This window comes from Periplaneta americana, chromosome 8 (genome assembly GCF_040183065.1).
Source record: "Periplaneta americana isolate PAMFEO1 chromosome 8, P.americana_PAMFEO1_priV1, whole genome shotgun sequence".
Taxonomy (NCBI): domain Eukaryota; kingdom Metazoa; phylum Arthropoda; class Insecta; order Blattodea; family Blattidae; genus Periplaneta; species Periplaneta americana.
Window position 1 is genome coordinate 116,783,009 of NC_091124.1, and position 13,804 is coordinate 116,796,812.

A 13,804-nucleotide genomic window follows, 5' to 3' on the forward strand; every position below is an offset into this window, starting at 1 on the left:
ACATAATCTATTGACAATACTGAAAGCAGTATTATAATCTACATCTGTTTCGTGTGCACCAGCATAAACTTCGAGACTAAACATATCCACTGTTAGTCTCGCACGGTTCATAAATTTTTATTCCATATTTATGAGACTTTTATATAAACTCGAAAAAATATTCGACCCCGAAATAGACAGCATCATCTATTGTAAGATTTTCGTGTGGAGTGTACACATCTTGAAATCTCGTTGTGAGGATATTCAAGATTGGCTTTATTTTGTAGAGAGGATCGTAGCCTGGCTGGTCTCTGGCGACACATCTCTCATTGTCATTTAGGTGCAGCATTGTGAAAATTGCCAGGAATGGATCCCGACACATCCCAACTGTTTTTGTGTAAGTAGTGCATAGAATTGGCTCTGAATTCCAGTAATCTCTTAGAGATGGCTTCTTTACTAAGCACATATGAATGACTATTGCAAAAAGTATTTTTATTTCATTGATAGATACGTTTTTCCATTGAGCATATACAGATTTTGGTTTCATAGGGCCTTCATTTTTTGATATTGATTTGTTGTTTGGCATATTTATTTGTTTGTGATTGAATTTCCGAAAATACTGAGTTGTCAACAAATAAATTGAATTCGTCAGTGGGAGAGCTTCCGTCGTTTATTTCCAAATCTGGATTCAGTCCCGGATTTCCAGAAAATGTAGGTTTATTTACTGACTGAATATTTTTGTTCCACCTTCAATATGTTTCTGTGGGATATCTAGAAGCAGCTCGTTTTCTTTTTCATCCCCTCTCTGGTTGTTGTAGTTTTACTGGTAGGCCTACAAGCTGTGTTACTGGGTCTACTGGTACAAATTCTGTTTCTAGCTCTTCTGTTTCTTGGAGAATAAAATCGTAATCCGAAGCAAAATGGTTAGATTCTTCAACCTCATAATCTGAATCCGAATCATTCAAAATTTCACACAGTTCAGCACTTGTTACATATCGCGGCTGTGAAAGTTGCACATTTGTACTCTTCCCCGGCTTATCCATTATGCATCGAACATGCTTCCACTGTAATATCTAGGTGCCAACTGGAGATATTGTGAAACTTTTCCTTGTAAGGCATTCTATATTTAGTCTGGGGTCATAGAATTGCATCTGGAGAATGTTATCTTATGAATGCTGACATAAATATTACTTCAAAAAATTTTTCTCTTTATGCCAAGCTACCAGAGATACAGCACAGAACTCCAGATGACGCAGAATGTAAATGCCATAAACTAGAGCCCTCTGCTGTATAAAACTAATACTTTATGAACAGAGCTATAATACAGCACAAGATTCATAACAATACCTCATAGCTAATGTTTGAACTTTGCACGCAAGCTTTGAATAAGTCGCTGAGATTGAAGCTGCAATACATTGTTCCAGAGGACATAACTTAAAGTCTAATTAAATTGATGTCTTTGCTATGTAAAACTGAAACTAGAAAGACAGACCTACAGTACAGTGCAGCATTCATGTTAAAAACTCAAATAGTTTTAGCGTAGTATATTTTTAAACTTGTAATGGTAATAGTACCATGTCCGGCACCTTGGCAAATTTAAACACATGGCAATATTACCATGGCCGGGCGCAAAGTGTTAAATACAATACTGAAAACTGAGAGAATTTTTGTTCTTAAGGTATTGAGACACTGGCTAAAGAATAACCAGCAATGTTGACAGCAAACAGCATAATGCTTTTCACATATTAATTCTTTTATGCTCGAAGTTCTATTGTTAAAAATGGCTCGAAATATAAGAATTTAACAATGAGTTAGAATGTGACTCTTAAATTCGTGATCAGAAAAAAAATATATGACATGCCGACAAATTAAAAAAAAAAACTCAGATAAATTTGCCGGTGAGAGTAATTTGGCTTTGATGAGTTACGGAGATCAGAGCTTGTGAGTGAGATACAATCTGTGAAGTATGAATTTTAAGTGAGGCTCTATTGAAATACCGATTATTAGGAAAATAAGCACTAATATTTTGATAAATGATATATAAAATGAGTACAAAATTAAATTCCTCTGCAACTTTATCCTTAATGTAGTTGTTTGACCAGTACACAGTGGTGTAGTGAGGTAGCATGTTTTTCAAATGAAAATATATAAACACCTGCCAGATTAGGCTGCATGCACTACGGGTTAATTTCCTTTGCCTTTTAGAGTGTTTCACATACAAATCTTTGTAAGCTACAGTAAATGCAATGTGATCAAAAAGTTTCTCCGCAGCTCTATTAGTTCTGGTAACCCTAGAATACAACCCTGTAGAAAGTTGGCACTCCCCCATTCATTCCGGTTTGACAACCTCACACCCCCAGTCCATCATATGCTTAGCAGCAGTGCTGCCACTTGAATTCTCTGCCTAGTGGATTCTCTGCTACACAAGCACTGTAGAGAGACTTTTCGATCGCATTGTACAACTTACATTACACTCTTCTCGTGCACAGAAAGAGTTAATTTGTTACCTTGACATAAGAGACTGCTTGATATTACTTAATTTCAAAATCTTGAAAACTTGCCATTTTACTCTCATAACTACAGCAAACATTGTGCAAACCTTAAATCTCATAATCTGAAGATTGTTACTAAAGAAGTATGAATTTAGATTTCACTTTGTTTTTCATTTTTCACAGTACCTTGAAGCACTGCTCAGTCCTGGAGGAAGATGCAGTTCTCAGACTCCCACTGCCTCTTCGTCCTCAACACGGGCTCGAAAAAGGAAGAGGTTGCGTGAAGCCATGTCCAGACTTGTACAAATAGACTCACCAGCATCACACAAGAGGAGATCATCTGTCAGTGATGCTGCAATGATGAGCATGAGTGGCTCCTTCCTAGACTGCACCACTAGTCCCGAAAAACAATCTGATGGTATGTGCAACACAATACCATTATATATAATTAAAATTCTTCTCAGAAATCGTCCTTCAAGGTATAGTGTTTTCTGTTCTTGCTTCTGGATTCATTTATCAAGGAAGTCCATGTCGCACTAATATGCTGCCAAAGCTCATGGAGCTTGGATTTCCTCCATTCTCCCAGTAATCATTTGTAAGCTGAGATGGTATTATCACACTAAATTTCTGATACATAAAATAATCCAGTGACATTCAACTGATTAATGTCTTAAAAAAGTGCCTGAAAGCTTCCATTGAAGTGTTATTTACCTAGCTATAGTTTCTACTTACAATTCCAGATGACATTCCTAGCTAACCCCTAACTTCTCTGGTAACTAGAAGTAGAAGTCCTGTGAAAATGCCAGTGAATATATATTGAAAATGCCATGAGATTCATTCCCCAACAGTTAATGCATAATTGGTTCATCAGAAGCAGATGCAATGCAAACATTAATAAGTAAGATTTTCAATGAAAACTTTCGCTTCTTTTCATTGTACATACTTCATTATATCCGGCATATCTGGGCAAATATATCTTTCAAATTGTTATTGCCACTTCATACTACTATTGCTGTTCTGTCCCCCACATCTCCTCCCCTTCAGTATTCGTTTGATAAAGATCTTCGGCCAACTACCATCATTCTTTCTCAATTCATTTCATATCATTTCAAAGTGTCTTTTTCTACTTCCTGATTATCCTGATATTCTATATTTTCTGGCACAGAAATGGGTAAATGTAAGACATTAGCTAAAGCACATTGATACTGCCCAGGAATTGGAGTTCTTTCATATTTACATAACAATGTCTTTATATTTTTGAAGCACCTGGGACTTCTGAATTTGCCTATTATTAAGGGAGACAATTTTCACTCCCATCACTGTTTAAGCATAACAATGCAGTAAATCTTTCTTTTGATTTTTTCCCCTCCACCACAGCATCAGTTTTATTGGGAAGTAAATTATAGAAAATATCAATCTCATCAGCATTAAAGATATATCTTGGCTCATACCCTTTTAGAATATGTGAAAGTGAGTTTTCTTTCCAGAACTGCAAGGTTTCAGAGTTTACTCCAGCACTTTCACCACTCAGGTTTTGATATGGTAGATTATATGTAATGTAATGTAATGCCTACCCACTTCACGTTACATGATTCGGGTTCTGCATGTTGCGGATAGATGGCAGACTGTGACCAATTTTCTAGTTGTAAACCACACACTGTACATTGTGTGTGTCTGTGGAGAGTTATGTTGTGTACTAGGGTGAGTGTATGTGTAAGTCTAGTGTCTAGAATGAGTGATGAAGATGAGGAAGGAAGAAGGGGAAACCCAGTGCCAACACGTAGCCTACTCCTGTTGAATAGCACCAAAAGGGGCCGCCAGGCTTAACGTCCCCGTCCAACAGATGAATCACTATCAACAGTGACATATGCCTTCTCTTCATATGCACTATGGAGAGATTTGGGATTTAACCCAGGCATATTGGTGCACAATCTAGTGATTAGAAGTTGCGCAGTCCCGAGATAGAAATTTTAAATGAAAATTTCTGTCCCCGCCTGGAATCGAAACCGGGCTGGTTGCGAAATAAAACTTTTCACTCTGTGTTGTAATTACATTTCCTCCTTTTGTGCAGAAGTAGAAGCAGTGACAAGTGAAACACCAAGGAAGATTCAGAGTCCGCGGCAGCAAGTGTTTATGGAACTTGTTCAGACTGAATCAAACTATGTGGGTATTCTTCATACAATCATGTCTGTAAGTATTTGACAGTATTGCTGTAAATGAATCTACTTATTCACCTATTATTCTAGTTTATTGCAAGATAGGTATGTGGTGAAAATTATAACGAAGTAAATTACAATGCGCTTTTGGCTTGTCCATTTTTATATATCCATTGTTAAAGTGCTTTCTGCCCTAGTCTTTGTGTTGAAAGACATTAATCGTGATTTTCTGAGTGTTTTATGCAATATATAAATGCATTATGTTATGGACATTGAAGAAAACACTTTCTATGAAATGATACGATTTTTATAGTGAAGATTTGTATGACTATTTTTTTGTGTGATTTTGTTAACCAGATGTTTAAGAGTCCGTTGGAGAATATGAGTGAATCAGAAGATTATTTGCTGAACAACACTGAACTAAAAATTATCTTTGGAAATCTTCCTCCTATTTATGAGGTGCATAAACAAATGCTGGAAGAACTTTGTTGGGCTGCATCACATTGGAAAGAAGATTTCAGTATTGGAAATGTGTTCCTTAAATATGTAAGTATTAATCTGCTTAGTTGAAGCATTGGTATCAAATTCAAGATTCTGTGGAATATATTTGACGGTAGCTCTCAAAGACTGATACGATTTCTACAACAATGCCCTGCCAAGAGTGATAGATTTTTAATGATAAAATTCCTCAGAAGGAAGTAAAACTGGAAATTCTATATCATAGATTTATGCTAAATAAAAGAGCCCTGTCTCTGAATAAAAGGGCTATACAAAAAATTGCTGATTTTTCCTCATCCATGTCAAAATTCTTTTGTAGTAATTATCCTTCCTTGTTAACCTGTCATAGGAGAGTAATGAATTTTGTCCTATGTTTTCCCTACCTCAAATGTGGAATTAAATTCTGCTGGAATGGCAGAGGCCAAGAAGTCGTAATTGGTTATTATGATGTTTGTTGTAATGCAGTGGTTTCGAAAGTGCCATGGCTGCTTAAAGGAGCACCATGAAATATTCCAGTATTTCTACTGTGAAAAGATACTTAGCTAAATTGACCAGATTTGTGGGACACTTCTTCCGACCTAATTTATGCATTACTTTCATCAACATATTTCTCCGAGAAATTAATTTTTTTCAAAAAAAAAAACATAATACAGTTACAAAATTTGTTCTAGCAGTCAGCATTGCTTTAAGCGTGTCTCTGTGGAGGTCACTTTTCTTAACAGTCCACAATTTAATCTTTGAAGAAAATGCTCGTTCCACAGAAGCAATAGTTCCAGGTAAACACAACAACCAAGCCAATATATATTCATATATGAGGCCACGCCATCCTCATTGAATAATCAAGACTATTATGTAGTCCACATTTACATACCTATTATTGGAGGAGATTTCGGCCAGTGCCGTGAATCGGGTCCCAGCATAGCTCAGGTGGAAAGAGCACTCAGCACGCAAAGCTGAGTGAATCTGGGTTCGATTCTCGTTGACGAAACAAATTTTTCTCCAATAATAGACAACCAAGCCAATATTTTTGTATGGTATTTGTGCAAAGGAAAAATGTTTTCGAATATTTCCATTCAACGATATTCCACACTTGTAGAGTCAGAGTTCCACTTTGCAACCTGATCATTTGATGGAAACATTTCACGTACAAATACTCATCAAATGTTTACCAGGAACTTCTGCAATAAGCTCCACAGATTTTTCAAAATCACTCCAAGCAGAAATAGTATTAAGAGAACCCAACCAAAAATGTTACTTACTTACAAATGGCTTTTAAGGAACCCAGAGATTCATTGCCGCCCTCACATAAGCCCGCCATTGAGCCCTATCCTGTGCAAGATTAATTCAGTCTCTATTATCATATCCCACCTCCCTCAAATCCATTTTAATATTATCCTCCCATCTACATCTCGGCCTCCCCAAAGGTCTTTTACCCTCCAGCCTCCCAACTATATGCATTTCTAGATTCACCCATACGAGCTGCATGCACTGCCCATCTCAAACGTCTGGATTTAATATTCCTAATTATGTCAGGTGAAGAATATAATGTGTGCAGTTCTGTGTTGTGTAACTTTCTCCATTCTCCTGCAACTTCATCCCTCTTAGCCCCAAACATTTTACTAAGAACCTTATTCTCAAACATCCTTAATCTTTATTCCTCTCTCGAAGTGAGAGTCCAATTTTCACAACCATACAGAACAACCGGTAATATAACTGTTTTATAAATTCTAACTTTCAGATTTTTTTGACAGCAGACTAGATGACAAAATGTTCTCAACCGAATAATAACAGGCATTTCCCATATTGATTCTACGTTTAATTTCCTCCTGAGTGTCATTTATATTTGTTACTGTTGCTCCAAGATATTTGAATTTTTCCACCTCTTCGAAGGATAAATCTCCAATGTTAGTGGCACTAAATGGTCAATCTGCTTCTCAAGATATTCGACACAAATATTGTAAAATTCACAAAAAAGGCTTTACAGAGCTTTCTGATTCAAGTTTTGTCACGGCAACTCATACTAGATGTGGTATCTACTGATTATTTTCTTTTTCAGCATATTGAATTTCAGGGTAGGATATTCTCCATTTCCATAGCTTTTTCACCTTTAATTTTAAGTTCTACATCACAGAATGTGGATGCTTTGTTGTGCAAGAACATAAGAATAATTTCTGTATAAGGCCTTCGAATTGTTAGGCATTTTTCCAAACGAAAAAAGAAAAATGATTTCAGTGGTTCAAACCGTTTGAGCACTCCTTCTATTGCATGCATCAGTAGTAACCATTTTGTACTGCTGTAACGAAGCAACTTTTTATACGCCACATCAACAAACTCGCAGATTTCTTTCAGCAGTTTCACACATAGTGTGTATACGTTGAAATGATAATAAAGTTTATGCAAACACACTCTACATCAATCAGTAGTAAACTGTAGCTTTAATGATATTGCGCACAATGTCCGCAGTGCATTCCACACCAGTGATGAATTTTCCTGGTATCTGCTTCAGTTTATTGATAAAGTTATGTTTGCCTTTACGAGCTAACCTACCGAAATTAGTGTTATCTCCACAGAAAGTTATAACCCTAATCTTATCCTGTAAATTATGAATTTTGAGTGTCTCAGTTATATACTGTATGTTGTAATAATGTCTGATGTTTCACTAGGTTGCTCCTTTAATTCCAACAGCTTTACTTGTATTGAATTACAGGAGGAAATATACAATTTTCTTGAAGAGGAAAAACAATTACCAAATCCGCCAGTTAGAATTGGTATTACTGTAAAGAAAATTATATTGAAAGTATGGGCAGTTCAGTGCAGATTATCGATTAAGGGACAGATTCCTCTAAATAGACTAAAAATACTATCAAATTCTTGAGTATGCCAAACACTTGGTTTAAAGACTTTTTGGTAAAACTAGCGTGCTTGTATGATATCATGGATAAGTTGAATGTGTTGGATCTGTCTATGCAGAGAAGCAACATGCACATTTTGAAATTGGTCGAGAAGATGTAGCCTTAAGAAAAAAAAATTACAACTATGGAGAAGAAAAGTGAATGAAGACAGTGCTAAAGGTCAAATCTGAAAATGTGTTTTATTGTAATCAAGTGTTGTTTTGTATAATAAAAACTGTAAGCATAGTGTATAAGTTTTCTACAAGAAATTATGTACTATAGGGCATTTAAAACAATTGAGGGGCTGGGTGCAAGAAGGGCATTTTAGAGGATGTGCCCTTTTTGAGTAAAATGCTTTATTGTGTTCTCTGATCTGTTATGCATATGATCACCAAGTTTTAGTTCAATACTGTGATCATAGGGGTCAGGAGTAACCAAAATGTAAAGGCGTGCATAGATCACATTTCTGTACTCTTGTTTTCTTTGTCATGAACTCAATTAGTCAGCCGAGCATCAGGTAAGCAATATGTTGCTACAACCGGCACAGTCATAGCAAAGAAGAAGTTTCAATGAGTCCACAACTGCTGTAACAAACAATGTTGTAAATACGTAACTATTTGTGAACAGAAGTCTCTTTTCCATAACTTTCTAGCCATGGCTGATTAGGGGCAACAGGACATGTATCTCGCAACAATATTAATCCCTGTAGAGCCGAAAGAACGCACAGCAAAACCCAAGAATATTCCTATGATTTTTAACTGCAAATATGAAGTGATACATTTAGAACGTAAACATTCAGTTTGTAAGCAGTTTGTGATAGAATTTTTACAATGTGGTCCTAAGATCCTAAGAGATTGCGAACTATCCAGCAAAAGCTGTGTGCCGGGACATCATCTGTAGTTGCTGACATGAGGGGAAAGCTTTCTAATCAATCGAACAAGATTGCCTCTCAAGTTTGGTATTTAGTACAAAAACATTGGTCAATGCTTCCACACAAAACTACACACTATTGTGCCGCTTCAACATCGAGAAAATATTTTGATAATCCTGCCTAAACATCCGGGAATTATTCAATCTATTCTCCTAGGTTTTTCGTGAAAATACTGGACAGAGATGTCAGATGAAGTACGCAACATATCATCGATACTTTAGAGAAAACTCTGAGTTTCATTCCGGCAGCCTTGCACGGATACTTACGACTTCTGCACTAAATGTGACATTTTACTCAAAGAAAATTCGAATGACCCGTGCAAAGCTGACTATCAGATTCATAAGAACAATGTCAATGCATACATACAACTCAAAGACAGAATCATCAGTCTGGCTCGTGGTGATCAAAGTGTTTTGGTTTTTGAGTTTGATTATGGGCAGAATCTGCTAATGGCTTCATTGCCAAATGCAAGGCACTAGACAACAACATTATGGGCAGAATTTGCCATTGCCGAAACTGACTGTCACTTTTATGGATGTTCGTATTTAACGTTCATTGCCACAGCAATGGTAGTAATTCCCTTTACTGGTTTATAGAAAATCAGGCAAAAAAAAAGACCCGAACTCTGTATTCTCTTTCCTCTACGATGTTATTTCAAGGAAGTTACTAGACACACAAACAGTGAAAAAATGGCAAGAAAGACTTTGTACTCCTGAATCATACCTAAAGATATTTTCTAGCTGTCGAAAAAAATCCAAGTCCATTTGAAGTTCGAGAAGGTTCACGGCTCATCAAGGACTGAGGCACAGGTCTGAACACACTATTCAGAGCTCAGCCAACAAGCAAAACCAGTAAGTTTAAAACCCAAGAGAGTGTTCGGATACAATGTTCTCATTTCGGCATAATGTCTGCATCCAAATCATACGCAGTTGTCTTTGAGCCCTTCAAGTATTGGCAAGACCACAAGCTGAAACTTCTTGACTTCGGAGAACTTCAAGCACTGTCCATCAAAAAGAGCAAGCTAGACGACCTAAGAGACCTTATGAAGTTCTCGTCAATTGAAGAAAGGGAGTGGTATGATAGGAACATTTTTATTTCTAGTACTCAAAATGACGCCACTGAACATGACGACATAGATGTTGATTCAGGCAGTGATTATCAAGATGAACATCTGTAATACTTGAACACACTAGTGGTTACAGTAACACACTCATCTTTTGTTTTTATTTGCTTAAGGCCCAGTGCTTGTATTTGTTTTCATAACGCCACAAATTGTTGGAGAAGTTCGATATTTTCATTTGGTATAACGCATTAAAGGTTAAAATTATTATTTTGTTTGAATTTATTCACAACACTTGATGTTTACTGGTTTTAACGTGTTCTCTGCAAGAGGGGCAGATCCATGGTCTTTTATCTTACTCGTTTTCAGTATTTCGTTCTTATATGTGGTACAAAATATGTTTGTAAGTAGTTACTAAAGACAACTATATTCCATATGGCATAAGCCTCGTTATTATCAAAGATGATTCAATAACATTATTACGGTTTGAATTTTCAACATCAATTTTCTCAAAACTTGCATTTGAGAGAAGTGCCTTTCTTGCACCCAATCCCTCAATTGGTAATTAACATGACAGAAATGTTCGTGTGTCACAACATATTTGTAATATTTCATTTGTTAATGGCACTGTTAATTTTTTTTTAAGTTTGTGATTTAGCAGTTACATGTACTACACAAGCGTCTTAATTGTTTGGAAAACAAGGGAAAGGTGTCGTCCTCTATAAGGAGTTCACTCCCGCCAATAAATGGATCCGACAACCTGATGATAGCCTCACTAGCAGTGAATGGAGACTAGCTCTTAAAATGACAGCTAATGTTTGTCCGCTGCGTGCTATACCAGGAAGGTCCCAAGACAGAAACCACTGTCATCGTTGCGTCAGTGAGATTGAAACTCTTGGCCACGTTTTGGGTGCCTGTCCTTTCAGTGAGACACTGCAGAACTCTAGACATTACAGAATCAGGTCCATGATTGCCGAAGCCTTGAGGAAGAAAGGTTTCACTGTACACGAAGAAGTCCATGGCATCTCTCAAGAGGGATCCTGTCGGCGAATTGACATGCTTGCCATTCCACCAGGCTCTACATCCGCCTATATTATCGACCCGACTATCAGGTTCGAGGCACAGGAACAACAGCCCGCTGAAGTCCATGCAGAAAAATGCGGGATTTATGAGCCCACAGTTCCATTCTATTTGGAGAAATATCACCTCACCTCCATTGAAGTAGTTGGGCTAATGGTTGGCGCTAGGGGCACAATACCTCGCCTCTTTGTCACTTTCTGCAAGAAGTTCTAGCTGAACAACGACTTCATTCATGATGTTTCCCTTAGTGCCATCAGCGGATCACTTGCCACTTTAAAATACCACCTGTACTTTGTTTCCTAAAGAGGAAGAACTTTTGTTTGAACGTCTAATCCGGTTGTTTATTATGTTTAGGCCTGTTTTATGTACGCTCTTATCTTTCCTGTACTTAATTTCCCTTTCTTGTTCGTTCCCCACATTTCTCTTTTGTGGTCTGTTTTTGTTTTCACTCTGTGTGTTATGCTTTGTCCACTGTGGCAGTCCCATTATTGGGAAAGCTGAAAGTGTGTCTTTCTTCTTTATGTTATTTGGCACAATAATATGAACATTTTCCATTTTGGTAATAAATTAAATGGCAAGAAAATGTTCGTGTGTTACACCATATATTTCATATTTCGTATATCAAAACAACATGGAATTTTAAAAAAAGCGGATTGGAAACTATTTACTACAGAACTAGACGAACACCTCCAGCTCAACACACCACTAATGGAAAATACAAACTCAGATAGATTGAACAAATATTTCTGTGAATCTATTCTTAAAATTGCAAAAAAGCACATCCCACGAGGCAAACCAAAAAAAATACACCACATTCTGGACAGAAAACCTGAATTTATTGAAACGAGATAGAGATAAAGCAGGAATCAAAGCAGAACGTAGCAAAACACCAGAAGATACTCAAGATTGGAGGAGGAAGACTGCCATTCTTAAAAAAAGCAATCATAACAGCAAAAAAGAACAGTTTTAATAAATTTATTGAAAATATTAATTACAGAACCGATAGCGATAAACCATATAAATTTCTGAAGAATATTTCCAATACACAGGAAAATATTAGCCAACCTATTATTCATAATAACAAAACGCTAACAGATAGTAGAGCTATAGCAAATGCATTTAATAAACACTACTCAAACTCTCACAGATTACATCCCAATATAAAAAAAACTGACAAATTTATCAAAAGAGAATTACATAAATATAATAAAAACAATATCACAAAACTTGAAATATTCCATTAAAATTTTACTTCCAAAGAATTAACTCTAGCTATACAAAATTTAAAAACCAAGAAATCTCCTGGTCCCGACAACATTCATTCAGAATTTTTGAAACATTTGGGGGAAAAAGCCAAATCTGTACTTTTATCCATTTTCAATTTATCATGGAACACCTCAATTCCTGCAGCTTGGAAGAAAGCAATCATTGTACCAATTCACAAAAAAGGGAAACCTGCTCATGATGTTAATAGTTATCGACCAATAGCACTATTAAGCATGGTAGCAAAAACTATGGAGTCAATGATTTCCAACAGATTAACTTGGTATTTAGAATCCCAAAATTTTTTATCACCAAGACAAGCTGGCTTTCGACAACTACACTCTACTAATGAACAAGTCATACGCCTCGGCCAAGAAATAAATGCCAGTTTTAACAAAAAAGAAGATACCTTGGCAATATTTATTGACTTTCAGTTAGCATATGACTCTGTTTGGAGAAATAAATTATTATTATTAAAACTCCAGAAATTAGGTATCTCCAGCAATATGTTCAGATGGATATCAGAATTCCTTAGTCAAAGATTCATTGCTACTAAATTCAATAGCTCACTTTCTAGTTACAAACATATCGAGGTCTACCCCAGGGCCCTATCCTCAGCACAACTTTATTCAATATTTATATAAATGACTTACCCTCTCTATTAGAGGAATCAAACATGAAAACAGCACTATTTGCAGATGATATAGTTTTGTGGACTTCCGGATCTCACAGACATAGAGACAAAATTCAAAATTCTGCTCTTATAGCTCTAAATCAACTACATGAATGGAATACATCAAATTTGATGACACTCAATTTAGGTAAAAGTAACTACCAAATATTTTCACTTGGTAAAAAAGAAAGAGAATTCAATATCAAATACAATGGCCAACACCTCCCTAGGACTTATGAATCCAAATATCTTGGAATTATTTTCGACAGTAAGTTAACATGGAACAACCATTTGAAATATATTTCTGAAAAAGCTCGTAAAAGATTCTCCCTTCTAAAAAGACTAGCAGGAAAGAAATGGGGTTGCTCTAGAAATACTTTGAACACTACATACAAAATGTTTATACAGCCAGTGGTGACATACTGCGGAGAAATTTTGATTACTTCACCTTTCATAAACGAAATAGAACGTGTTCAAAACCAAGCTCTCAGGCTCATCACTGGTGGAATCAAAACAACTCCAATAGATTCTATGACAATAGAAGAAAAAGCACTGATTCAATATGAAAAACTTCTCAGATTACCAGGAAACAATTGGCAATCGTACAGTCCTCTCTGTAGATTAAAAACTCAAAGAAGTTTCATATCCATGGTTCAAGAATTGAAACAGAAAATCAACGTCCCGAATTTAAAAGAAAACTTAAAAATTAAATCAAATCCTATAACACTATTAAATATAGAGTATAATCTAAATTTAACAGAAGAAATACTGAAATCAGAAG

At 36.2% G+C, this 13,804-nt stretch overlaps 1 protein-coding gene across 4 annotated transcripts in view; it reads left to right on the top strand.

The window, feature by feature from the left end:
* The window catches only part of pbl (epithelial cell transforming 2 pebble), a 192,599-nt gene that overhangs the window by 107,088 nt on the left and 71,707 nt on the right, over positions 1–13,804 (top strand). For all 4 annotated transcript variants that reach the window (XM_069833481.1, XM_069833482.1, XM_069833484.1 and 1 more), the window contains 3 exons: positions 2,655–2,889; positions 4,543–4,661; positions 4,985–5,173. In XM_069833481.1, coding sequence (XP_069689582.1) covers positions 2,655–2,889; positions 4,543–4,661; positions 4,985–5,173 — 543 coding nt within the window. The remainder of the gene's footprint in view (positions 1–2,654; positions 2,890–4,542; positions 4,662–4,984; positions 5,174–13,804) is intronic.